This window comes from Saccharomycopsis crataegensis (assembly GCF_037102585.1).
Source record: "Saccharomycopsis crataegensis DNA, jcf7180000000072, whole genome shotgun sequence".
Classification (NCBI taxonomy): domain Eukaryota; kingdom Fungi; phylum Ascomycota; class Saccharomycetes; order Ascoideales; family Saccharomycopsidaceae; genus Saccharomycopsis; species Saccharomycopsis crataegensis.
The window spans coordinates 2,295,574-2,323,011 of NW_027043819.1; the positions used below are offsets into that span (position 1 = coordinate 2,295,574).

At 35.8% G+C, this 27,438-nt stretch overlaps 10 protein-coding genes across 10 annotated transcripts; 8 read left to right on the forward strand and 2 right to left on the reverse strand. All coding sequences in view use genetic code 12, as the record gives it.

Annotated features, from left to right (window-relative positions):
- Nucleotides 1-681: 681 nt before the first annotated feature.
- Nucleotides 682-3,933, reverse strand: EBS1 (Ebs1p; the record flags this gene model as incomplete). Its single annotated transcript, XM_064994458.1, has 1 exon — nucleotides 682-3,933. The coding sequence occupies one exon, from the start codon at nucleotides 3,931-3,933 to the stop codon at nucleotides 682-684; it is 3,252 nt and encodes a 1,083-aa protein (XP_064850530.1).
- Nucleotides 3,934-6,049: 2,116 nt separating this feature from the next.
- Nucleotides 6,050-7,615, forward strand: DASC09_008560 (uncharacterized protein; the record flags this gene model as incomplete). The annotated part of the gene is made up of 1 exon (XM_064994459.1): nucleotides 6,050-7,615. One exon carries the CDS (start codon nucleotides 6,050-6,052, stop codon nucleotides 7,613-7,615), a length of 1,566 nt encoding a protein of 521 aa, XP_064850531.1.
- A 331-nt stretch (nucleotides 7,616-7,946) lies between these two features.
- Nucleotides 7,947-8,418, forward strand: DASC09_008570 (Tim10/DDP family zinc finger protein; the record flags this gene model as incomplete). Its single annotated transcript, XM_064994460.1, has 3 exons — nucleotides 7,947-8,053; nucleotides 8,139-8,268; nucleotides 8,338-8,418. The coding sequence occupies 3 exons, from the start codon at nucleotides 7,947-7,949 to the stop codon at nucleotides 8,416-8,418; spliced, it is 318 nt and encodes a 105-aa protein (XP_064850532.1).
- A 1,164-nt stretch (nucleotides 8,419-9,582) lies between these two features.
- Nucleotides 9,583-10,041, forward strand: DASC09_008580 (non-histone chromosomal protein 6; the record flags this gene model as incomplete). Its single annotated transcript, XM_064994461.1, has 2 exons — nucleotides 9,583-9,631; nucleotides 9,791-10,041. 2 exons carry the CDS (start codon nucleotides 9,583-9,585, stop codon nucleotides 10,039-10,041), a joined length of 300 nt encoding a protein of 99 aa, XP_064850533.1.
- A 1,492-nt stretch (nucleotides 10,042-11,533) lies between these two features.
- Nucleotides 11,534-14,821, forward strand: DASC09_008590 (uncharacterized protein; the record flags this gene model as incomplete). Its single annotated transcript, XM_064994462.1, has 1 exon — nucleotides 11,534-14,821. One exon carries the CDS (start codon nucleotides 11,534-11,536, stop codon nucleotides 14,819-14,821), a length of 3,288 nt encoding a protein of 1,095 aa, XP_064850534.1.
- Nucleotides 14,822-15,573: 752 nt separating this feature from the next.
- On the forward strand, nucleotides 15,574-18,732 carry DASC09_008600 (Zn(II)2Cys6 transcription factor domain-containing protein; the record flags this gene model as incomplete). The annotated part of the gene is made up of 1 exon (XM_064994463.1): nucleotides 15,574-18,732. The coding sequence occupies one exon, from the start codon at nucleotides 15,574-15,576 to the stop codon at nucleotides 18,730-18,732; it is 3,159 nt and encodes a 1,052-aa protein (XP_064850535.1).
- A 759-nt stretch (nucleotides 18,733-19,491) lies between these two features.
- DASC09_008610 (uncharacterized protein) lies at nucleotides 19,492-21,126 on the forward strand (the record flags this gene model as incomplete). Its single annotated transcript, XM_064994464.1, has 1 exon — nucleotides 19,492-21,126. One exon carries the CDS (start codon nucleotides 19,492-19,494, stop codon nucleotides 21,124-21,126), a length of 1,635 nt encoding a protein of 544 aa, XP_064850536.1.
- A 267-nt stretch (nucleotides 21,127-21,393) lies between these two features.
- SRP14 (RNA-binding signal recognition particle subunit SRP14) lies at nucleotides 21,394-21,928 on the reverse strand (the record flags this gene model as incomplete). The annotated part of the gene is made up of 3 exons (XM_064994465.1): nucleotides 21,394-21,701; nucleotides 21,767-21,842; nucleotides 21,905-21,928. 3 exons carry the CDS (start codon nucleotides 21,926-21,928, stop codon nucleotides 21,394-21,396), a joined length of 408 nt encoding a protein of 135 aa, XP_064850537.1.
- Nucleotides 21,929-22,131: 203 nt separating this feature from the next.
- On the forward strand, nucleotides 22,132-23,919 carry UBX3 (clathrin-mediated endocytosis regulator UBX3; the record flags this gene model as incomplete). Its single annotated transcript, XM_064994466.1, has 1 exon — nucleotides 22,132-23,919. One exon carries the CDS (start codon nucleotides 22,132-22,134, stop codon nucleotides 23,917-23,919), a length of 1,788 nt encoding a protein of 595 aa, XP_064850538.1.
- Nucleotides 23,920-24,994: 1,075 nt separating this feature from the next.
- Nucleotides 24,995-27,322, forward strand: DASC09_008640 (Zn(II)2Cys6 transcription factor domain-containing protein; the record flags this gene model as incomplete). Its single annotated transcript, XM_064994467.1, has 1 exon — nucleotides 24,995-27,322. The coding sequence occupies one exon, from the start codon at nucleotides 24,995-24,997 to the stop codon at nucleotides 27,320-27,322; it is 2,328 nt and encodes a 775-aa protein (XP_064850539.1).
- Between the last annotated feature and the right edge of the window lie 116 nt (nucleotides 27,323-27,438).

The window sequence follows — 27,438 nt, forward strand, 5'->3', positions numbered from 1 at the left end:
GATCGCTACTACATTTTTCAAAGAACTTTGAATGACCTTTCTTTTTAATTCAACATTTAAGCAAATATGTATTTGCAAAATACTACATTTTTAACATATCAGCTAAATCCCTTTTAATGAGGTTCATGAATCAATCATCTTAATGGACAATCTTCCCCAATGAAGAGAAACGATTGAAATTATGATCCTGGCAGAGATCTACTTAAAACAAATACTATTTTTTTTGTAGCATTTATTTATTCATTGGGACTAATATTTTCTTTTCTGGGCAGAGGAAGCAGCCTAGTGAATGTACCAAGATAAGGAGCACACATTCACTACTCCAATGTTGAAGGGGCTTTTGTTCAACTTTTCAAACAAGTGTTTGATACTTCATCAAAATCCTCACAGGCAAGAAAAATAAAAAGAGAAAGAGAAAAGAAGTGATTAGAGAAAACAGTTTAATTCAACAACCAATTTTAGATAATGGAAAAAAACCTTCATCAAAATTTCTCAAAGGGATATAAGGATAAGGAAAATCAGTTGAAAAAACAACACCTTCATTCATTCTGTCATTCTTCCACAGATGATTCAAGATAAAAAGCACGTAGCATTATGTACTTCTTCGCAAGCTAAGCTTCTTATAGAAGAAAAGAAAAGTATTGGGCCATCATCATCAGTTCAAAATCCATCTCATAGTTCTCACTTTGGGGCCTGACCATACGAGTAAAACTGAGAACCATTCTGCTGATTTGGTTGCGCCGGTTGTTGGGTTGAGGTACCAATATGAGATGGAACAGTTTGACCAGGATAATAATAATTGTAATAATTAAGAGCACCGTATTGATGGGGTGTAGGTGGTGGATACATTGACGCACCATTTGAAGGGGGGTAGTAGTATTGTTGGTAATTAAGATATGAAGTCCCGGTAGGAGTTCTAGGCAAAGCCGTTGCATCGGTGTTATTTACACTCGCTGCTATAGGAGAGTTTCCGGATAACGCTCTTGAAGCACTCCCTACAAGCTTACTCTCCAAGTCACTGGCCAACATTGGTTTTGAGTTAGGAGAAGTCGCATGATTCGACCAAATTTGATTTGTGAAAATACTAGATGTTGATTGTACTTTTGATTTGGCAAATGATGATTCAGGCGCTGGAGTAGAAATATTAGCGGGGGATTCCTTTGCATTGAATGTACTGAAAGTGATAGAATCATCACCTAACAAAGAGTCTACCATGCTCTGATACTTACTAATGTCAGCAGCTTCATTTTCATTATTTTGGACTGCGGTTGTCTGCTCCTCTTCAACTTCACTTTCAAAATCAGATTTTTCAGCAGACTCGAAATCTTCAAAATCTTCAAAGTGGCTTGCAGAAGGTGGAGAATGATTTTTTGGCAAAGCAGGTTTCGGATCAGTATTTTTAGTATTAACTTCGTCTTCTTTTTTGACAGGATTAATATTATTATTGCCTCTTCTAGAAGTTCTAACGTAAACACTTTTTTCGTCGTCAAAATCAGTATCCCTCTCTTTGTAACGATTCTCAACATGCTTATTTTTTTTTAGCTTTGTCTTTTTATTCCACTTCTTATTATTTGGCTCAGAAGTTTTCGATTTAACTTGTGGAAGTTCTTTAAACTTGTCATTATTACCAGCGGTGTCAAAAATTTCCTTCTCATATCTTTCTAAATTCCCGTACTGCTTAACACTATCGTCAAATTCGATTCCGAAGGAATTATCAAATACCAATCTCTTACCTAACCACCCAATAGCATACACCCTCAACAATTTCTCATTTCTAATGATTTCAGACTTTGGGTCTTCTGGGTCAACCCCCTTGCTCGACAATTTCAACATTTTTCTAATTTTTGGATCCTCGGCTGGCAACTGGCCCACCATTCTCATTTTAGAAAACTTACTCTCATTTTTGATGAAAGTGTCATTAAAATCCTTGAACGCAGAGTCCACTGGCATGAAACCTGATAGTGTCACATCTTCTTCAAAGAATCTCAAACGTTTGCAACGATGCGAGAAAATATCTTCAGAATTTTGGGTGTCGTAGGTTGGATTATGGTTTACCAATCCATCATACATGATATTGATTATAAACGCCATCTTAGAAACAAATTTCAATTGACCATGACAGTAGTTGATCAATAATTTGGATGGTCTGATCCAATTCAAGAAAATTCTCATCATTGGCAAATAGAGACCCATTCTATTCTGTAATAAAAACTCTGACTCATCCTGTTCCAACGAGAGAGGGCCTTTCAAAGAAAATTTCTTGTGATCTATAATCAAAACATTGAGAATTTCCACGATATATTGGAAAACAAATTTCAAATATTGTTGGGTTGCTGGAGAAAGCAATTTGAAATCTTTAATTTTCATTTTTGAAGGCTCGTTATTGCCATTTGGTGTCTGACCACTGACAGAAGCGACAGCCGAAGCAGTTTTTCTGGAAATATTGATCTCATCCATATCCAAGAGCACTTGGAATCCGCCAATCAAAATGACTAATTGTTTTTCCAAAACCAGAACATTCTTTTCACTAATCTGTAACCCACTCTTAATTATATTGAAAAGACTGTACTTCAATAATTTAAGCTGTTCATTCACATTGATTTGTTTCTTCTGCTTCAATCTTTGGACCATTTCATTGAATACTGAACTTTTCCCGTAAAAGTACCAGCTGAATAATAACAAAAAGTAAGTCTTACTCACTCGTTCCAACAATTTATTTCTTGTGATTCTATCGTTCATCTGATTATCACCAATTATACTGGAGTCATTAACCAATGAATGCTCAATTTCTTGGCACTTGGTAAACGCATTTAAAAAATATTCTCCTAAGTTCATTTCGTTTTCGGTTGACAACATGCGTTGAATATCAATCATAGACAGTTTAGTCCCAGATTTTTGGTTAACACTTCTAATGAAATAATAAACTGCTTCAAATTTATCGCCATTAACAATTCTTCCGGAATTAGGGATAGTAGTTTTATTGAACGAAGCTAAGATTGCATAGATATTGGCGTTAGTGATGCTGCCATAACTATTCATAATCATCCCGATATGGCTTAGTGGATCACTGAAGCCTGGTAGAACTTTGTTAGCAAAATTGAAATACTCAATAGATTTATCAAACGTTTCAAACCTAATAAAACGGCTACCATCATTAGCACCGTTATGAATAGTGATGGCTTTACCCGATATAATAGTCTTGTTTTTCAATACGTTTACTGAAGATGAGAGGATGTAAAGATAGAAAAGGGTTCTGTAACGTGAAAGGGTTCCTTGGAAAAAACATATTCTGTGCAAGAAATATATCAACACGTTCACTATTCTCTGGTCTGTAATAGGTGCAGGATTCGCCTTAGATTTTGGGGAATTAGCGTCAAACAAAGGATAATTGATTCTATAGAATTTGTAAAATTCCGGGAATAAGCGGTCACTAATATTGTAATTCTTGAGAATATGTTCAATCAAGGTAAGATAAAAGCCAACGATCATCTTATTGATTTTCGTATACTTTCCGTAAACTTTCTTGAAAGTTGCGTAACCTACTCTATTTCTAGCCTGTTTAGTTTCATCCAAATCTTCTTCATCTTCATCGTCATTATCATCAGCATCATCTTGGTCTTCATCAACTTTAAAATTCTGAAGTTGATTAGTCTTGAGATGATGGAACTGAAGATGGAAATATCTCAAGATTTTGCTATGGCAGCTATTCCAGATATATTCCAATAGTTGATCTGGTCTTTGGGTCAGAACATCTTTCCAAGAAATCAGTCCCAGGTCTTCAACTTCTTCAGTCAATCCGTTCATGATGCATGTCAAAAATTTTGAATGTGTGTAAGTCAAAAATCCACACCATGTCGGCTCATCAATAAATTGCTCATTCAAAAGCACGGCTAGTTGAGATTCCAAAGTTACAACTGTCGACTTAAAAGACATTTTGGGGCAGTAATTGCTGTAATCTTTTCTCCAGTTTCTTCTTTTTTTTTATTGTGGTGTTGCTTTTGGATATTACCTTTCCCTAAGATTTAGCAATTGATAAATGGAAAAGGCAAAATAATTTGTTAAAGATTCAAAATAATATTTTTGGTTATGATCTTTTTAAAACAAAAGTCATTTAATTCGTTCAAAATAGCTATCAAAAGATATATGAAGTGGCACCTAGATGAGGTGTGCTCTATTGCTCCTGTTTGTTTTTTTGTTTTTTTTTTTCAAGATTTTTTTCTAAAGCTGGCAAGAACAGGTTATTATAAACTATCAATTCATGGTAATGATTCCAAAATAACACTGTAACGCCAAAACTATAGAATTGTTGAAATTTAGCTTCGAAGTTTCTCATATAGAAGGAATGCTAAGTGTAAAATTATGAAAATTTTTATTCCATGTAATTCTTTGTAGTTGCATCACGTGTATTATATCCAACATGCATTTTTTTGAGCGCAGGAGTCATTTTTTAGATACAAATTCGATACTTTGAATCTACTTTTGATCTGTTTATATGCAAATATTGTCTTATATTTCCAAAAATTACATTGTAAATATTATGTTACTAGAAAGTGTTAGGATATGAAGAAAAACCTATCAATATCTAAAATGCCATGGCGTACAGATGAGTGTTCAAACTAAGAACCGCGTAATTCTATTATTAATATCCCACTGATTGTTAGAGTACAGAACTCTTCTTTATACATAGTGTGTGAGGATCCATTTTTATTTTGAATGGAATGGAATACCTCACTATTGCATGTAGTCTAGGGCACTATCCTTTCATGAAACGTCAATAATTATCTCGAAACTTTGCTAGTTTTGTTGATAATTATTGACGTTTTAAAATACTAAACTCATTTCGAACATGCAACTTTTCATCAATATTATCTTAGGCGGAGGAATATGGTAAAATCCAGAATAAAATCGCCAAGTGCAATTTTTATCTACAAAGTACATGCCCATATGTTCTAAACCTATTTTGAATTTCCTTTATCATCTATCATCTATTATAGACACTAAAAACAACCTCCAGAAGTTAAAATTTTGCAATATTATTCTTCTATATTTATTGCTCGCTTTCCGATTTTAAGGATTTCAATACTGTACCATGCCCCAAATTTCCTACCAAAACACATAATGCCAAAACCTAAAAATGCTAATTAACAATCGTAAGGGCGTGGGAAAGATTTCCAATTCTATTTTTTTGTTTTTTAATTTGAAGTTAGTGCCAATTTGACTTTGTTGTGACACTTATTTTGGAATAGCGATGCACTCCAACATTTCAGAACTAAGTATATAATTATTTGATACATTTTTTGCGAACTTAAATTGTTTTTTCTGAAAGTGTTCATTATGTCTCATTATTTCTCCTTGTTTGACTTTTCTATGAATTTGAAATTTTTTCGAAGAGAAATTTTGGTGGTTTGTCCAAACATAAATGAGATACACTCAAGCATGAATGAAGTTATTCTTCAATATTATTTTAATAAGAAAATTAACAGCAAGAACAAGAATAGAGTATGGACAATCATGATACGAAAAATTGAGATTGTGTCTACAATTTATAAGCCTTTAATTTCTAAACCATTAATTTCTACAAGCTCATAAGGTGTTCAGTCATATGGCATTAAGCCTCTCGACAAAGCAAGAGTTGTACGACTTTGACACGCCCTTAAGGTTTCAAGCTTCCACCGCTTTGATCTTGACATTGCACCGGCGAGGTAGCACGTGAAAATCAATATTTCAAAGAGTGGTCGTCAAACTGGCCAAAGCAAATGAGTTGGGCACCATAGATTTGACTTTCCAGAAGAGCAGTCGATTACGGAAAAGGAATTTTATCTTAATTCTTTTTTTTTGTCTTCTTTTTTTGTTCTTTTTCCCTCGCCGCTGTCAAAGATGTTGTACTTCCTCCCCTGTACAGCGCGAGGGGCGCACCGCACCGGAAATTATATTTTTAGTGTCCCTCGGTGAGTTGACTCATTAAGACGTTTTAAAACTGTACAGTATATTCTTTTTACGATAATCGGAGGATGAAAGCCAATATCAAAAATTTCGGATATGCGCAATTATGTCTAAGTCATTGATTAAACTAACAAGTGCGATTTTTAGATCTTTTGCCAACCAGTCTCCAATATTTGAAACTCCTATCAATTTGAGTGTTCGGGAAGGTGAAAAATGGGCGGTTGTTGGAAAAGGAATCTCCAAGACTTTACTATTGGGAGTCTTGAATAACCAATATATATCAATTCCACCAATACTGCGTACTTATCCTGCACTTACCGATAACAGTGTATTGCCATCTCAAGCGATCAAGTTTTTAAATTTCAACCAGCGAAGTTTACCAAAGGTTCATTTATCTGCACGATATGAATTTTTCAAGGAAGATTTAGATCAAACTGTCACAAACTTTGTAGAAAGCCAGCTTGTGAACGTTGGCAATATTAAAAAAGATGAGAATTTTATAAATTATGTGTTAAAAACTTTCAAATTGGATAAACTCAGTGATAATTGGCTAATGGGATTAAGTAATGGTCAGTTGCGCCGAGCAAGGTTTGCCCAAGCGTTGGTTAAGAGACCTCAAGTATTAATTGTTGATGACCCATTTCTAGGACTTGACCCAGAAGCCGCTACTATGATTTCTAATATTTTACGAGAAATGAGTAACACCGGTAATAAGGGTAGATGGCCAGAAACTATTGTTGTTGGATTGAGACCTCAAGACGAATTGCCTTGCTGGATTACACATGTTGTGGTACTTGAAGGCAACAAGGTTGTGGCTGTGGGTCCTAAGGAACAACGGCTTTTAGAAAAAATATCTCAAATTGAAACTAGGGAGAAGCAATTTGGATCACAAGAGGGAGCTCAAGTAGCACAAAAAGTAATAGAAATAGTTTGGCCTAAAATAACACCTACGAAAGAAAAATCTCACATTAAATTTGACAGAGTCGCAATTGCTTATCGTGGAAAACAAATCTTTAGGGATTTAAGCTTCAACATCAACCACGGAGAAAAATGGCATGTTAGAGGTAAAAATGGCACAGGAAAGACTACTTTATTATCTTTAATACTTGCAGACCATCCACAATCTTGGGCAGCTAGCATCTCAATGGATGGAATCCCAAGAAAGGTTGGCTCCACTAGTTATTTTGAAATCAATAGCAAAATAGGACTTACCTCACCAGAACTTCATGCAATTTTTCCCAACTTGAGTGTTTGGGACAGCATTGCTACAGGACTTAACATTGAGGTGAGTGGATTCACTGTACCAAAAGGGCTCAAAAAAGGAGCCTCACAAAAATCAAAAATGGAAATAAATAAAATTAATCAATTGCTTGAGCAGTTTCCGAAACTTGAAAAGCAAAAAGAGGCGAGGTTTGGTGATCTAGGGATATCGGATCAAAAGCTTGTTCTATTTTTAAGAGCTATCATTAAGCTGCCACAATTATTAGTGTTAGATGAAGCATTTAGTTGCATGGATGAAGATATGATTGTGATTTGCAAACACATTGTTGGTGAGAATTGGCCAGAAACCATATTATGTGTCGGCCATTTGATTGATGAAGTACCAAAATGTGAGAAATTTGTGGAATTAATTGGCCCAGGAAAATTTAATGTTGGAAAAGTTGAAGACTGATGCACGTACTACATTGTTTTTTTGTAAGCGAATTACAATCATATCAAATGATTTTTAATAATATACGATGATATATGTTAACATCTTGAATATTTTCTCCAATTATTAATAGGCTTGCCAGTCGGTGGATCTTAACCTGCATGTTCGTAAAAAAAAAGAAAAAAAAAAAATTAAAAAAAAAAAAAAAGGTTGAAAACTTCGAAGCCTATCATCTATCTTGCATCAGAAGATATATAGCTGTGTATATTTGAATTGCCAGGTTTACTACACTAAGATAAATCGTTTAGATTTACTAGCAAGTACACAAGCGAAGAAGTATCTTAAATAAATCATGTCTTTTTGGCTTAATAATAGTTTGGTTAACAGTGAAGAAATCAATGAACAGAGGCTCATGATTGCAGATTTTCAATTTACAGCTGGTTCAAAAGCTTATGAGAAGTATGTATCAGTCAAGCAGTTAGTCATTAGCTTCATTTTTTAAAGGACGCACCGTTCATTTACTGACAATTTTTCTTTCTCCTAGTGCCTTCAAAAGTTGCCTAAAACAATGCATACCTCATCATTACACCGAAGGTGAATTGAATAAAGGGGAAACAGTTTGTGCTGATAGATGTGTGGTTAAATTCATGAAGGCTAACCTTCTTATAGGTCAAGTAAGTTTAATTTACAGAAAAAGCGAGCTTGAAATTGAAAAATATGTTTACTAACGGAAACTCATATAGTATATTCAACAGACAAAATTTGCCAACCCACAAAACATGGGAGCGTATCAGAACCTTCCATTAAACAATAACAATAAATAAAATGTCCTCCCCGCCCCCATTATTTTTTCTTTCCCCCCCATCATTTTCAGGTAACTGATTTTTCTTGTATTATAGAACATATATTTTTTCTCAATAGATATGGTTTTTGTTTATTTATAATAATCAGCAGCTTTTTTGTAAATTCTAAATCAATATATTTAGAATTATTTAAATATATTGATTTAGAATTATTGTCATTATTACCACATATACTTACTTGCAACATTTAGAATACTCTCTTCTGGTCAACACCTACGATATAGGTAAATAAGATCAAGTTATTGGGTATTACGAATTCTGAAAAACAAAGTCAGGTGACATGTTAATACAGGGCACATACTATATCAACTAGTAGTAATAACAGCACCCCCTGACGTGTATTTTCTTATTCCTTGTTAGGCAGAAAAGGGTGTGATACACATCCGGGCAACCGCAGATCACCACCCGGTTGCCACCCTGCCCGTCTACTATACTATGCTCCTCCATTCTCACTGCCAAATTCCCTTTTTTTTTTTCCTATCAGCCTTATTATTGTGTGTTGCTTCCATACTACTAAGAAATTTCCCCCATACAAAAAAAATTGTACGTATTATTACTGACAATCACGGCTTGCGGTATTAACCAAACACACATACACACACACCCAGTGAAAACTTCCTAATAGAATGACAATACCCATTGATTGCCTGGTTGGCAAGAGTTGAGGCCCTTTTTTTTTTAATTTTTTGTTTATTTATTTTGTTGGTTAATTCCTAGTTGTGACTTTTCTACCTAGAATTAACGAACGCATGTTACCGAATTGCAGCTTCTCCGCTGTATGTCCTCCTATTGACAGCGCTGTGCAACACACGCCAATATCTACGCACCCATGATGAGGAGGGTATATTCCAGACAGTTTTTGTGATTTAAGGGCTATCGAAATCCGCCGTCACTGGCCAGCCTAGCCTCAACTACCAACAACTAACCAAAAACCCCGTCTTGGTGGCATTGTGCGGTGTGGGTTTTTTGTGCGACGTGGTTGTGCAGCCCTTGTTAGAACGTCGCGCCTGGTTTTTTTTTTCTCGCTGCGTATAAAGGTTTGGTTTCACGCACAGGTTTTTTCTCCCTGCCAATTTTTTACTAACATTATATAGTTTTTTTATTTATTAACCAAAAGTATTAATCATGGCTGAACCAAAGACTAGAAGAGCTAAGGGTACCAAGAGAAAGAAGGGTATGTTATTATTTATTACTGCGATACTATTGGAATAATTTTACAGTTTTATTTTTTTCCTTTTTTTTTGTTTTCTTTTTTTTTTTTGTTTACATTTTACGCGTCGCTGACATTTCCCTGACGCGTTTCATCTGAAAAGTCTTACTAACCAGACACTAGATCCAAATGCTCCAAAGAGATCCCTTTCTGCTTATATGTTCTTCGCTAATGAAAACAGAGACATTGTCCGTGCTGAAAATCCAGATGCCACCTTTGGGCAACTCGGAAAATTGTTGGGTGACAAATGGAAGGCTCTTACTCCTGAAGAAAAAGGTCCATATGAACAAAAAGCTGCTGCTGATAAGAAGAGATATGAACAAGCCAAGGCTGCTTATCAAGAAAAATTGGCCAACGAACCTGCTGAAGAGTAAATATATTTGACGCGTTCTGTACCTCTGAGTCTCTAGCTTTTTTTTTTCTCTCTCTCTCTCTCTCTCTCTCTCTTTATATAATGTATTGTTAGGGGCGGTGATATTCTTTTTTTTTAATTTTTTTGTTTCCATGGTGTGTTATTCTATTGTTATTTTGTACTATCTCCCTATTTTTTTTCTTTGTGACAATTTGATTAAATTGGAATGTCTTTTTATTTCATCAATGGATTATGTGTCGTAGTATCTGTGATTCTTGCCACGAAAACTTTGTTATCCAATGAATTGAATTAAATTTTATTGTTAGATGCCAGCTACGAGCATTGTAATATTTTATCTGACGATTTTTTTCTGAACTTAATGAGAAACAGAAATTCGAATTTATGAGAATTCCGCCAAGTACAAGGAATTCAGGCTTTCAGGAAAACAGAGTGCATTCTTCAGCCATACATAAAATTCCTATATGAATTTTATGGTAAAAAACAACAACAAACTTGAAAGCCTTGAACAGAAAAAAAGGATTATCAGAAATCATTTGCCAGAAGTTCCGACAGAATATGGAAGATAATACTACTTTTAATATAGCTATGTCTTTGACTTTTCCATTTTTGCGGTGCTTTGCTTTGCAATTAAGTTTGGTAATTGAGAAAAGCTCAGCACTGTTGATTCCTCCCTGGTTGCGAATGCTTAAGTACATGTCTTGAATCTCTCTAAAGTGTAAATCAAGAGTCTACATTTGGCTGAAATAAACACTTTTAGTGAGTTAAAGGTGACTCGAGGGGTGCCCTTCAGAGTTGGCTCCGTCGATTTTTCGGTTTCCATCATTTTCTCGTCTCTCATATAAATCCTGATAATGATTTCCATACGTTGTCAGGCACCAGAGTAATTGATTTTCAATGTGTTGATACATCGAAGATCATTTCCCGAAAATCTTATGCCGCCATCAGTATAACCAAATGCCCCTGACTGCTATGTAATAAATCCGGACAAAATGTAGCACCATAGCCTTGAAAAAATCTTTCAAGATTCTCCCAGTGGTCGTGTGATTGGGAGGGGGGAAGAAAGCGTACTTTGTAAAGTAAAGGCCATATAAATCTATGTTTTGTAAAGGCCACATAAATCGATGGTTTCTGAGGTAATAATATTATCGTATGCGACCCGTGCTTCTGGTTTCTCTTGACAGGAAAGTTACCCTCGGGTGTTTTTCTAACAGGGTACTGCCAGCATCACCCCCATTGATCCGCTATCCACGTGCCTTCAAAGCATTTTTTAAAGAGATTTGGGGGCCTTAACACCCTGTGAGACCCCCAGGCATTTTCTTGGCCTTGACACTTTATAGCAAATATATGCGATAAATTTTGTGGCGGAATATATCGTCTCCCTTACAAACCAGTTGAATACCTATCAATATACTGGATCCTTGTATAGGATTATTGTTTATTGAAGTACCATAACCTTCATTATTATTTTGACTGGAAACATCGAAAAATATAGCATGTCTTCCCTTTTCCAGAAAAGGGTATCATTCAATAACCTCTATAATGATGTTATTGACCCTGAACATCCTCGCCACTCCCCAAAATTCATATCAAATAACCAGGATTCATCACAGGATAAAAAGGACCTCAATTTTGGTTACTCTGTTTCTAGTTCCTCAAATTTAACCCCAAACGACCTCTCAAAAGTTTTCAAATTCAACGAATTCAATTTTATCAACCAAAATGATCGCTTTTACAATGACTTACAGAGTCAAAAAAACTTCAACGAGCAGGCCCTCCGAAAACAAAAGTTAAAGAATGAAAAGCTTCCTTTTATATCAAAGGATAAATCTATTCTTAAAGTCAGTGGTAGTGACTCATATACACAGCTGGTTACTGATAACAGGGATAGTCTCTACTTGAGAAGCAGCAATCAAAAATTTAATACCAATTCCCATGCACATGACAGTCCAACATCTTTCTCTAATGTTTCTAACCGTTTTAAAGCAGAAGACCAGGACCAAATAACTTTGAGAAATACTCAACTCAATATCAATCTTGACCCGAATATTCTACATGATGCTCTTGCCAGCATAGAAAACGAAACAGCTCCCTCGAGTAAACCTCAACAACTGAAAAGAAAGAGACTTACGGAAATGACAGATGAAGAAATCTTATTACTCGACAATCAGTTCAAACTGAGCTCTTTGGCTAACCTGGATTTCAAGAATGCGGTACTCAACGATCTTGAAAACTCAATTGAGCTCTCCAAATTTAAGGCTCTTGCGAATAGTTTACACAGTGCATCTCACGCTAATGAAAAATCTGTCACAACAAAATATTCAAAGGAGGGTGTTAATATAACTAACATTTTTGATAAAAGCTACCCTTCCAAACCAGTAGTTACCTACAAATCCTTTGTTTTGCATTCCCAGCATACGATTTTTGATGCTGTGCGTGATGAAAACGCAAACTTCACTTATTGCCCCAAAGATATTATTCTCAAAAAATTGAATAAGGAAAACAAGATCAGCTCTTTGGGCTCATGCAAATTATTAGACACCACAGAAGATATTTCTAATTTAGATGAAACACTAGGTTCAAACAAAACTGTGATGGTATACATTTCTGGTAGGAAGCATACATGGAGCTCCCTTGAATATTTATTTAATGCCGGAACTCCAGCTACCAGTAACAATAACTTGCTAAAAGATGGAGATGATTTAGTACTATTCACCGTTATTCCTAGCGACTTTGAACTGATTGAAGATATTATTAATACAGATAACGAAACAATTGCCAAATCTTCTGAAAAAAAGGATAGCGGCAACTCATTGACTCGTTACAAAAGCACCAGTATGTTGGACGATTTGAATAGCTACAATTTGCGGAAATTGAAAAGTAATACTGGCTCTAAAAGACTTTTGCCACCTCCGCCGAAGACTTCTAGGTCTTATTCTTCTGTTGAATTCGAGCTTAAGAGGATCACAAGCAATTCATCCTCTCCGCAAGTGGAACTGCCTGTCTTTTCATCAAAAATGAAGAAAGCGCCTACAAATCAAAGAAAGAAGTTAATCTGTGATAAGGTTTCTCTCATTGCCAGAAAATTGATGAAGACCATTGAGAATCTAGCTGAACGCAACAATGTTATCATTCGTATTACTGTGGAAGTTTGTTCTGATAAGCCGCTCGATGAAGACTTAGACACCTTTTATCGTGATGCAGCGACTGAAAGATCAGATAAGGCTATGAAAAGCGAAGAAACAACACCTAGTGCTGATTTTTATGACCCTGTATTATCTAGACCACTCTCCCATTTTAAAAAACACAGGGATACTGCCAAGATTGATATGAAATTCGTATTAACTAATATTATTGAAGTATATTCTCCTGATATGTTCGTTATTGGTTCAAAACCTGATCGTTATTCGGATTTGGCGACTAACAGATACCAAAACTCCTCTAATTGTGAAACATTGAATTCCTTGAGTGAGAACTTTGCTTCCAGCTATAGCGGCCCATCTAGCCGGGGTAGCAGCAGAAGACAAAGTGTCGTCGATGAACCATCCTCTTCTAGACCTTTATTTAGTGCTTCTCCATCATCTACAAGCGTCAGCTCTGTCAATGTAATGATTGGCGCAGATATGGCGCTTAGAAAAACCCTTACAAATAGTAAGTTATCAAGGGTGAATACTAATAGCTCAGTTGAAAATCTTTGGAGATCTGGTACTAATAATAGCCACACACTACCGCATTCTCATGGGGTTAAACTAAGCGAATTTCTTGTACAAAGGACAAATATTCCTGTGTTGATTGTTCCAACTGATAGTCTTAAGTATTTTGATGAAAGTCAAAAGAGAACATTGGGATCTCAACATGAGGAAAACTGGATGACAGATTGGACTCAAAGGTTTATTGATTTTGATGGACATGACGATTCGGAAAGTACTGAGTTTGATTATAGTGATGATAATGATAATCTCTCTCTCCATAACTCTAAAAGCACACAAACCGAAATCTCTACTGCCCATGGTGACGTTGATAAACTTGGTTTGATGTTGGAATCAATTTCTCAATCAATTAGCAACACCGTCACTGGTAAATGTCAGTTGAACCTGGCAACTGGAAATAACTTTCGGTGCCTGGAAACGTTTTTTAAGGATATGCTTACTGCTGCTTCTGATAAATCCTTTAATGAATCTTTGAATTTTCTCCAGAATTCCAAGCATTCAAATGACAAACAATTACCGCTCACTACTCGTACTCGCCGGATTTTGAAAAGAAAAAAATATGTCGATGGTTCAAAAGTCAATACTCATGACAAGGCTGGAAGTGGATATGGTGGCGAATATGTAGGCTGGAGAAAACAAGAAAAATCTAAAATTGGTAATGATCAAAAGGTTCTAGAAACTGAAAGCGACAGTGAAACCGATGGCGAAAGTAGCGAGGATGATGATCTCGATAAACCATATTATCCTAAATATTTAATGAAATCTCAGATGCAAGAACCTCCAAGAATTCATTTTGTCAATATTGGTGAGTCACCCAGAATCCAGGTTTCAAAGCTGGTGACTAATGGCAGTTCTACACAGGGTTCATTTCTTGCAAAGGCTAACACCAACTCAAGCAGTTTGACTTACCAAGATATTCTCAGGACAACAAAGAACCAGGTCGGTACAGTACCAAAGGAGAATTCACTAAAAGTAACCCATGCTTCTAAATCTTACAAGGGAAAGTTCAAATCTAGCTCCAGAGATAGAAGTCTGAAGAAACCAGGATTCTTCAAGAAGTTATTTAAAAAATAAGCTTTAAGAGTTTAATTTTTTTTTTTTTAAAAACAAACAGTCAATATTCATTTCTGTGGTGCTCCTATTTATAACCCCTATTATATTATATTGTTCTATACTATATTATACTATATTTTTTTTTCGAACAATTTTTTCTTTAAGAGTAAGTAAAGGGTATTTTTTTTTTTGAGGGTGGGGTTTACAGTGATGTCCCAGACATGACAGCCCTGTCAGCAACATCCAAGTACGCCAAATTTCTGGGCGTAACATTTACGGTAGAAGGATGAATTTGACATTTCCATGTTCCAGTAATCCTAATACATATGGTATCAAGGAGAAATAAATTGACATACAGCAAATGGTTAGTCATAAAATACAATAAACAGCAGGTATTCAACCCAAAGCAACCCTCACAAACTGCAAATCAATCTGTCGGCGATCTTTCGATCGTCCGACCGAACGACGGCCAGCATGGTCGTATCAATGTAGGCCGAATAGTCTAACGAGGAATGCAAATCAGAGCTATTATAGTCTCGAAGAATTATCAACTGAATAAATGCAATAAGGAAAACAAAAAGAATACATTTTGGTTTATAAATAGAAATCTGATGGCAGCGCAGAATGACTGTCATCGGCCGGGTAGTATCAAATAGTATCCCAAAAATTTTAATGCCATATTTCCGTCTTCAAAGTGATTGATCTATTTAAAGCTACATTAAAGCAGTCGACTCAAAAAGCAGACAACGAAACGAATATTGGAAACTAGTCTAATGCCCCTACTGGACTTTTCGCCTCATGCTTCTGAACAAGAGCATAATCTAATCGAGGAAAAGCGACGTGTTGCTCGTCGAGCATGTCTTAACTGTCGGAAGAAGAAAATAAAGTGTGACGGCGAACTTCATCAAGATGGGAAGTGTACTAGATGCAGAAACTTAGACCTTCCGTGTGAATTTATTGCCAGTTTAAGAGGAGGTCGTAGGAAGAAAAGAAATTTGGAGGATGATACGATGTCTACGATATCGAGTAATAACGGTGATCACCTTTCAAGAAATGATTCAGAAATCAACAATAGAGCCTCACACATTCCATCATTTATAAGAAGTAACAAAATTGGCAGTGAAACTTTGCTTTCTGACCCTTTGTTCATGAAATCCAGTACTTTAGATTCAGATTTCCGTCTAGGGCAGATGAAGTCGCCCTCAAACTATGCCAATCTTGACAATTTGGATAATTCCAGCACTTACAGTCCCACAATTGATTCGTACCGTGATGAGTTCACTGGATTTCAGCGACAGCATCCACAACAAAAGAACCTAGATCCTCCTTTTGATGATGAAAAAGTTAAAGCTATTGTGGACTCCAGGCTCCAAGAAAGATTTTTTGATGGGTCACGAGCATCATATGGAAGGCCTTATCATGACCATGGCCCTTTCAAGCACCATCATGACCACTTCGATGATCATCATCATCCTCCTCCTCCTCCTTTTTATGGCCCAGGGCCAAGCCATCATGGTCACCCGGGTGATCGGGACCGTTTTGAACATTTTGGACATTTTGGACATTTCGGGCCTCACAGAGGCGGCCCTGGCCCTGGTCCTGGATCTAACGGTGCCCCTGGTCATTGGCAACATCACAGGTTTCATGAAGGACCGCCACCGCCACCTCCTGGGTTTTACCCACCAAATATGGAACCATTTCCACAACCTTACAAACGTCACGAATTCGATTCACCAAGAGGGTATTCAAATGAATCAGTACTATCTGGTGGTGGAAAAAATCGTTCATCACGTTTTACCAATAGTTCTGACATATTTGGAAAGCCTACTTCAGAAGCTCTATCAGAATCTAAGAGCTCATCAGTATCATCTAAATATGATAAAGATATGCCAGCGACGTCAAACAACAATTATAAGGGGTATCGCACATTCTCAAATAATGGGACTGTGATATCAAAAAGAGAATCTACGTCCAACAGTTTATTATCATTAACTTTCACTCCCAGAATTTTAAAACTATTTGACATGCCACCCTTAGAAGTAATTGAAAAGCTCTTTGATCTTTATTATATCTATGCTAATCCAAGAACCAACGCCTTACCAAACTCAAAGGAGCTATTTCTACTCCAGGAAATTCACAAAGCTTCGTTTCCTGAGAAGTGTTCCTCTATTTTTGCAATATTTGCTACCAGTTGTAGCCAACTCGATGATGAGGATTATAATGATCCAGAATACTGGCTCCGTTTGGTTGCCAAATATTGGAAATATCAAACTAACAGTATTGAGCTGGTGTTTTTTTGCCTAAGTATCTTGATACCATTTTCCTTTTCCGATTGCTCTTTACAAGTCTTTAGTTCGGGAAAAGAGTTTGATTTTCTCAATGTTTTGAACCAAACATCAATATTGCTTTCTAAAAGGTGTGGAAAGATTTTTGCGAATGATGGTGAAAATGGATTTGAAGCTGTGTTAGATAGTGCGAAATCATTGCAGGAAGTAGTGAAAGTCATTCAAGATATTAACTCAATTTGGAATATTTGGATTACCCAATCTTTTTTTAAACTTTTGACTAATTGCAATGATGTCAACAGAACTTTCACTCATTATAATAATGGTTTCGTGGAAGAACTCCCATTTCCTATTGATGTGCCCTTACCTACTCCAACATCAATTCTATTAAAATTCTACGACAAGGTGTACAACGAACCAGGTGGCTTCCAGAAATTTTACGAGCTTTCAATAACTCAAAAGAAGCAATATTTATACAATGAATTCGAATCAAAGTCAAAACTCACATATTTCAGAGACCTTGAGATGATGTTGGAAAATAAGGCTATAATTCAGTCCAGCGCAGTTTTAATTTTACTTTTAAAATTACACTGCGATATCGTAGATACTGATTCTGAGCATGTGAAAGATAGCATTGCAAAAATCAAAGCTTTAGAATCAATATACTTCAAGGAATATAACTCAATGCTAAGAATAATGAAAAATGATGACATTGACATGTCTTTGATTGGGATCAATTCTCATTTTTTGCTCTCCAAACTCGTGATATTGAATTCTAAATTTACTATTTTTGAATTTTCAGAGCAGGAAATACTTCCTGTTAGACCGAAAGCTATTTTCAAATTGATTAAAAAGGCCAATTTCAATCACGCCGCTGAATCATCCACATCAATGATAAATCAAAAGCTTCATATTTTGAAATCACAGATTCTACCAAAGATTTCTGGATATAGTATTCTTGAGTCTGTCAAAACTTATTTTTCAAGCAACGCTACAGAAAATTTCATCAACCTTATTGATGTAGTTAGTGCCGCATTTGAACTAGATGATATCATTAAACTTGGGCAGGGAATAATATCTAGCAATGGCTCGAAGCAGCACACAGGCTACCAGAGCGTAGTTGCTTTGGAAGACGACAAAGCTATTGATACAATGATACTGAGAATAAGTGATATAAATGAAGATATTCTTTTGAAGAGAGTTAATCTACCACCAGTGGCACCCAATAGTATTGGGCAGATTGCTGACTGCTGGACTCAATATCCTATGATTACTGATGTTATTACGCTTAGGTATGGTGTAATTATTGCTTCTACATTATTATTGAGTAGCCAACTAGTTTTTCGACGCTCAGGCCTGAAATATGTTATCATTCAGAGATTTAATGAGAATGAACTTGCTACCATTGATCTAGTAGAGATGGGTCATACCTTACCAGAGTCTAATTTCCTTACTGATCGTTTATTTAATGAGCGAGAGTTGATTTATTTATTGGATTCATTTTGTGGATTTTTGAAATACAGATGCGAGAAAGTATCCTGGGGAAATTCATTGTTAGAATATTATGCTATTCTCAATGAGATTAAAGAATATGGTATTGGTTTCATAAATACTGGGGCCACTGTCAACGATGAGGAGGAGTGGTGATACGATTTTGCGAGCAAAATTATACTGTATATATATATGGGTTAGGAATGCTTACTTTTCTATTTTTATGTGTTGATTTACTATATATTCCATTAGTTAAATGATTTCATTGGAGTACCATAAATACCGCATCCCCATAATGTAGAGAAAGTATGCTTTTGTTTATTAGCAAATTCTGGTAGATATTACAAAAAATCATAAAATTTAAACACTTATCTAACTCTGGTGTTTGGAAGTTCAAGTACTCGTGCAGTATTTTTGTATGCTCTACGTTCTGTCTGAAGCATCAATAAATTATGAAAGTAGTCCTATATTACATAGAGACAATATACTAACCGCTCCAAGTCATATAATTTCGTCATAGATTGATAGTTCCTGAAACAAAAAAGTAATGAAATAGTTGCCTCTCTCCTAATTTATTGATATCACATTATAAAATAAATAAAATATAAGGCATATTATGTTAAATGAAACCGAGAGCCTAAGAACATCAAAATCTATGTGGGGAAGGCAGAATTTTGAATTGTTATGAGCGCTGTCATTATGACCTTTGGCTTTGACACAAACGCGCCAAAAAGGAAATTTAATGTATGGCGACTGATAAGGCTTGTATTCAGATAGATAACGGATTCTTGATGATAAAGGGGAGTTAGATCATCTAGTTTATGTGAAACCTGTGGTACTTCCCTGAAACTCTACCCCCATAGATCAAGATCATTTTTGGCTACATATTTATGAGCTGATAATTATTTACCTATAATGAGATACATACTTAGAACTTTTGAAAAATATGGAGCTCCTAAACCGTCACTGTGCGTGATTTTTGTGTATTCGACAATTGTTGGTCTCTGTTCAGGATTCCTTTATCTATATTCCAGCTGGGTACCGAATTTTGCCTCTCATCTAAAGCTAACTCCTGCAGAAACTGGCTATCTCACTATTATGTTCAGTGCGGGATCGACAGTGGGTGGCATTATTGTCGGTCATATTATTGATTCCTTTGGAACGGAAACAGGAACTTTGGTTGGTGGTGTATTGACAATTATTTCCCATTTGATACTTCGCTTCTTTTACATCCATGAAGTAAAAAATGTGGTTGTAATCTCGATATTTATAGGAATTTCAGCGTTTGCCGCCATTGGGCCGGAGTTTGCTGCCATGAAAGCCATGTCATCAACTTTTCCTGAAAACAAAGGGCTTGCCACTTCATGTGTTGTTGGTGCTTTTGCTTTGGGAGCATTGGTTTTTAGTACTGTTTTTGGTAGGATGGACACTCCGAATCTTTTGTTGGCAATTGGGTTAGGTAATGGCTTTATTCTTCTGGCTGGTGTTTTCTTTGTCAGAGAATTAGATATCAATGAAATCTACGAAATGATTGATCTGCCTGAAGAGTATCCTGGTGATTCCACTTCATCCTCGTTAATTAATTCTCCATGCTACCGAGACATTGATAATAATTATGATACTTTCAATCCAGGATATAACACAGCAACTGAAAGTCCAAGCATCACTGATGAAAATTCTGAATCCAATAAAAAAACAAGCTCTGAGCTTCATGAAACTTCAATTCATTATCGTGCGTCTATGTCTGTTGATTCGACATCACAAGTTGAAACCATTGCAAATAATTTAGATATTGTGAACCCCCAACCACAATTTTTTATTGACCGAGTGAACTATAAGCTCAAAGAATTTACTGATGGGCTAATTTTTCAAATTTTCTCTTCAAGATTATTCTTTTTGACTTTTCTCTCATTGGCATTTCTCGTTTCTGTTGGTCAAACCTACATTTTTTCTGTAGGTTATGTTGTTCAGAATCAATACTTTAATCCAGATTATAGTTATACCATATCTCAGCAAGATTATCAAAATGCTCAAGTGAAAATATTCTCGTTTTGCAATTTCGCTGGACGCTTTGCTTCTGGCTACTTTTCTGATATTCTTGTGTCAAGGTTCCAGGTTCAACGTCTTTGGAATATCACCATTTGCGTGTGCTTATTATTTCTTGCTCAGGTGCTCTTGACGCAATTGAATAACTTGGATCATCTTTACATTATTTCATTGATTACTGGGTTTGCCTTTGGAATAATATATGGCACATTTCCGCCTACAGTAAGTGACTATTACAGTTCAACTGTTTACAGTACAGTTTGGGGAACTGTAACTATTGGTCCAATGGTCACTAATGCCATACTTACCAGGTACTTTTCCTACAATATGGAAAAAAATGGAAATTTTGATGATGAACTTCAACAGTTTGTTTGTTATGAGGGAGTAGATTGCTATAAAAATACATTTTATATGACCCAGGGATTTTGCATCTGTGGATTAGTAATTGTGTTGTATACCATTTGGTATAAAAAGCACATTTTGAAAGACAAGGTTTTCACATAAGTATTTCTTGGCTTGGATTATGTATATTTTTTTTGTCTCCGTCCCTTTTGTTTTTTTTCTTTACTTGCTTGTTTTCTTTGATTCTTCGTATATTTGGTTCAAGGTAATTTTTAGCTTTTTTGCTTTATTTTGTGCTGTCATTTAGACCGTTTACACTTTTACACTATCTTTATCTTCATAATTATTGTAATATACATTATCAGTACAAAAAAAAAAAAAATAACAACAAATTAAATCAAAACCAGCTCAAAAAAAAACCACTCTTCATCATTTTGTCACACCTTTGCCCTTCTTCTTATTTTTTTTCTTCTCCTTTTTCTTCAAGCCCGTGATTCCAGACTTCAAAACATTGGTATATTCTTTCCAAAAGTTTTCCAATTTGTCATTAGTAACTACTGTGGAGTACTTAAGTTTCTTTGATTTATCACTGGCGCCATCCGTGATACGAAATAATATAGCGTAGTTTTCAGAATCCTTGATTATCTGGAAAGGAGTATTTTCACTAACTGATGCTGATCCACTCACAGAGTTTTGTGGTAGTTCCTGTTTTCCAGTGACTTCATCATATGGAATATCTGTTTGAAAAGTTAGTAAAAACGAACAATAATTACCCATCTTCAAATCAATAAAACCAACTTACACCTTTTTTGGGTCAAATAGAGCGATGACTGGGACAGGTTTGCACTAGTCAATAGCTTCCCCACTTCTGTCAAAAACTAGTTACTATTAGTAAAAGGAACCAACCCGATGAAGATTTTATCAATACAGCTATCCTTACCTGTTTATTATCTACTCTTCCCATGTTATTGCGTTTGTAACCTTACCGACTCTCCACTGGATGCCCTCTTGTATGAAAATTTCGATTTGGCACGATTATTGATTTCTCTGGCGCGCTCGTAACCAAAAAAAACCTGTTCATCTCGCAGCATATCAAAACGAAAGGGTACTTTTAAGAACCATATCCATATCTCTATTATTGTGCCTCCTGTGTCCTGCTATTTTTCCATGCTTACTATTCAGGAAGAGGAAATCTTGAGAACATTCCGCTCTATTGTCAATTATCAAGGTGAAGAAGCCTCCGCAATATCCATCCTCAGCTCCAACAATTGGGAGCTTGAACCAGCAATACTACAATACGTCAATAATAACACACAATACTATCAGAATCTCGCTCAGCAGGCACTGAGAACTTCCCTTAACAGAAATATGAATAATTCTACGTCAGTAGAAGACCCACAGGCTCGTTCGGAAATAAGTTTCATTACAAGAGCTCGTGATTGGCTTAATTTAACTTCCAGTGACCAAGCGCAACTTTCAGGAAGCTTTCTTGAGGATCCACCCAGAGCAAGCACCAGTGGAGTCATCATGTATTATGCCACTAGAGTGATAACATTCGTATTCATTTTACCTCTTTTTATTGTCTACAAGCTTACACCCTTGCTATTGCTGCTTGTCATTCATATTCTTCAGCGGCTTATTAGATTGAAAAATCGTGTGCTGTTTCTTATTAATAAGGATTCTGGAGCAGTATCCAATCAGGGTGTACTTTTTGGTAACCACCTGTCCAAGAGGGTAGACCCAATTGATACTGCTAGACAATTCATTGATGATTTCGAAAATGATGTGGTCAGAATTCTTGATGTTGGCGGTGATATTGAAAATGCGTACTCAAATGTTCTGAAACCCAATTTCTTTGAAGGCGGTTATACTCAAGCATTATATTTAGCCAAAAGGGATGCAAAATGGCTACTTGTTTACCTTCAAAGTGATGATCATGATGATAAGGACAAGTTCATCAAGAACATTCTATTAAGTCAACGTTTCAACAAATTCCTTTCCGGCAATGACATTGTGTTGTGGGGAGGTAATGTAAAGCAAAGTGAGGGATTTCAAACAGCAAATGGCTTAAGTTGTACTCGATTTCCCTTTTTAGCTTTGCTTTGTTTGACTACTCAAACTACAACTACCACCCAAGGAGTACTGTCGGGCTCTCCGGTTCTCTCAGTTGTATCTCATATTCAGGGATATCATCCACTCAAAAAAATATTAGTTAAATTCAATCAACAAATTGAAAGATTTGAGCCAAAGTTAATAGAAATTCGAGCAACTTTACGAGAAAGAGAATTGAGCAGATTAATCACTGAACAACAAGATTTAGCTTATCAAAGCTCATTACTCAAGGACCAATTGAAGAAACAAGTCAAACAACTCAAGCAAAAAAATAATAAATTAGTTTCTCAATTTGTACCCTTCAAACTCAAGCAGTTTGCAGAAAGTTCTCAGATCAAGAAATCACTTGACAGATCTGTGGATTCTAGTGAGTTTTATTCAAGAATTGCGGTTAGATTACCAAGTGGTGAAAGGATGGTTACATTTTTCGATCGGTCTTTGTCAGTTACTGATTTGTATTTGTACATCCAATTCCAAATAAATGGATTTTTCATCAAGGAAATAAATGCTCGCCCATCTGAAATGCTACTCATAAATTGGGAAATTTTGAAGGATTATTTGTCACATTTGGATACCGGTGAGGCCTATGTTCCACCCAGCACATATTCAGACATTAGTGAAAGTGTGGATGAGGACGTTGCCGTTCTGGTTTACAGGGTATCTTTCGTACTCTTTAGCCTGTTCCCCAAGAGGGAACTCCCATTTGATGATAAACAGATTGGTCAAATTGAATTTCTTGTCCCTGATGGCAACTTGATTGTGGAAGAAAAGGATGACATTGATAATGGCGGTGATGAAGCAGATATTGAAGGACAATTGGGTGCGACAATTTATGGTAATTAAATGAATGAACGAAACAATAAACCCTTGCTGAATGAATAGAGAACAAATACTCACAGAGATATTCTTTCCGCAATACATTTTCCGTAATAAGGGCATTGCTGTAGATATCATGATCGAGTTATTGCTGCAGTGTCATGTTCAAGGCGATGAGTGCGGCAGCATGTGTGGGTGGGCGATGTACTATTGCTATGGTACATCTATGTATACTATAGTATGTACTACATACTACTAATATGGTCACCCTACTTTACATTTTATCGTGTTAAGTTATTTTACTGTTTAATATTATTTGTCTTCCTTATTATTATTATAAGACAAGAACCAATCCTCTTATTATTATTCATTTAATACATTTACCTTTGATTTATTACTGAAACCGGAAATATGTTGTCGACTTCGCGCGATTATGGCTTGTAGTAGGGTAAGATCCATCCGGTCGGTGGTAGCGGCGGATGATCGGATTTAAGATAATTCTGGATTAATACAAACAATAACTTAATAAAGTTAACAACGTAGCAAAATATAATAATTGAATAATGCGTTGTCTCTCTAAAAATGGTAGAGAGATAATAAAAGTAGACTAAGTAAAATAAATAGAATGTAAGAAAATATGGGTTAGAAGTAATGGTATTATGGCTAACAGCACTCTGGGGGTGGTGTTAGCAAAAAGTGCACAAGTACGACTAGTATAAAAGCGATGACATGATAGGAAGACCGGGTGACATTTAATTTAATTAAGATGCATCGTGCTTAAAAATTTCACGTATGTTTGGAACGGTAATTACTATCGTAGATTTATCATAAATATTATTAGCATTGTCAGTATTACTGGCGCTGGTGATAGTGCTATTATCACTATTGGTATTACTACTATTTTTTTATTTTTATTTTTACTGCATTATTGCCATTATTACTACAAGGGGACCACCCCAATCAGAGCAATTCCCAAAAGTGAAATATTATCAACAAGACCCCAAAAGCCTAAATAAACCAAACTGAAGTGCTGATAATCCAAATAAAGCCGCTTGGGGAAGAACTACTTCATGATAAATTAAAAATCTTAAAATATTATAATATGGACTCCTTCCCAGAAGCTTTCTGCAAAGTCAAAAAGGCTTCAGTACCTTCCTCGGTCAAAAATAAAAGAAAAACTCACAAAAAGTCGAGAAATGGTTGTGTTGTATGTAAACAGAGGCGTATCAAGTGTGACGAATCACATCCAAGCTGTGCAAATTGTGAAAAGAAAAAATTGAGCTGCCGTTATTTGTCTGAGAAAGAAAGAAGTTACCAAAAAGCATTGAAATTCAAAGACATGACGTCTACTTTCTCCATGGATCTAATTCCAAAAGCCCCCGGAAACATAAAAATTATACCCTCAGAAAAATCAGAGATCCTCTTTCTGTTTGAAAATGAGGTTTCAAATTCCAGTGAGTTGGCTCAACCGTCGTTACCTAAGGCTAATACCAATTCTGAATCATCTTGCTCCAATACTTTTACCGATGCCACCAAAAGGTCCATGCCTGAGTGTTCATCACAAATGAAGCCACTGACGATGCCATGTATCCCACCAAAAATGACCAAACCGTTCTTCACCCCAAATGTAGATCCCTTAATTTTCCCTAGTGCAAAATCGAAAAAAAGAATTATCAATGATAATAAAAATTTTGACACTTTGCTCCAAGATTATGGATTCATGTCAGATTTTGTGATTGCTTTACGTGATTATTTCTATGGACCTTACTGTGAAGCAGTTTATCAATCTGAAGTTAAAATCCAAGCAATCCACAAACTATTCGATGATGTTGGCCGAAAACATCTGTTTGTGCGTCATATATATCTTGCTCTTGCTGCTTTACATATCTATCACACTTGTGAATTCATTGATGAGAATAAACCTGAAAAGTTTGTTGCCCATGACTTTCTTCAAAAGTTTCCAGAAATTGACAAATATTTCTTATTTCAAGTATCTATTATACATAAAAACAAAAGTCTAGAGGTCCTTCAACCCTTGCTAACTGATGGTGACTTGAAGGCAATTCTTGATGAAGTTGCTGCTGAAGCTTTGATGGTTACTTGTGCACTGGTTTCATTCCATATGGCTTGCCTTGCAGGTGTAGATCTTATCGATCTTAGATTTTATCAATCACTCAAATCTGTGATAATGCTCAGTACTCTTGAGGATGGGTATGGATGGAAACGGTTCCCTAAGGAAATAATCCAGCACTATACTCTCAAACCAAAAAATGAGGATTTGCAAAAAATGGAATCGATTTTACCTGCAAATATTTATGGAATATTGAACGTGCAAGATTTTGAGGTTCAACAAGGTAAGGTAAAGATTCTTTCTAATGGTGCATCATCTAATCTGAAGATTTTGAAAGAAAAGTGGCACAAGAGGCACACTGCGGGATATGCAGCCTCACTTCATGGTAAGGCCACGGGCAACAAGAATGATAAGATCAAGCAAACTAGTAAGCTTGCTATCCAGAGTATTCTTAATGCTTATTCTGATGATGAATGTTGTGACTCTGATGATGGCAAAGAGGAACCTAGAGACGATCAAAACTCTGAAAACATAAGATATAATGTTTTAAAGATTGAAAAGGAATATGAAATTAGTGATGATGACTTCAACTACGATAATGATACCACTGAGGAAGATGTGTTTGATGAATCGAATTTGATATCTAACTTTGAGAAGAGTACGCAGTCTGATATGATAAAATGTTGTAATTTCCCAACATACGTTGTTTACTCCAAAGATGAATATGGTAACGTTACAAAGAAGCTTCGTTATGAACAAGTTTATCGCGATCTATTAGATTTGATCATTGAACGCTCGTACGTCCGTGAGAAAGTGGGGGATGAAGATCCTATGCCTTTCCTTTTTGGCTTTTCTACCAGTGTATCATGTAACGATAATATTCTTTATTTGTTACATCATAAAGATCCTCGAATTTTGGTGATTCTAAGTTATTTTTATTCTTTGATATCTAATATGAGAGATATTTGGTGGTACAAAAGTATAATAGATATTTTTGATTATTTACATGTCGTATTGAGTGAAGATTGGAGAGAATGGATAAAGGCATCATCTGACAAAGTTCGTGAGAATGATTGGAGAGCTAGGAAAAAGAAAGTAGAACCAATGGTTGCGAAAGGATTCGCTAATCATAAAAAGTCAGAGAATTCGGTAAATCGTTGGAGAAGAAAGTATGAGCAACAACAACAACAACAACAACAACAACAACAACAACAACAACAACAACAACAACAACAACAACAACAACAACAACAACAACAACAACATATCTATGATCAAGGCGAGACTATGGTCGGTGTTTCATTTTCAAGAACTGTTGCCAGCACACCATATAATGGAGGTGATGTCTATATGAGGTAATTTCTATATAGAGGGCGTCAAAAAAATAATATATATATATAGCTATTAAGCATGATGAGCTGCTGTTTCTGTTCTTCATTCTTTTTATCTTTATGAGCTTGTCTGTTTACTTACTA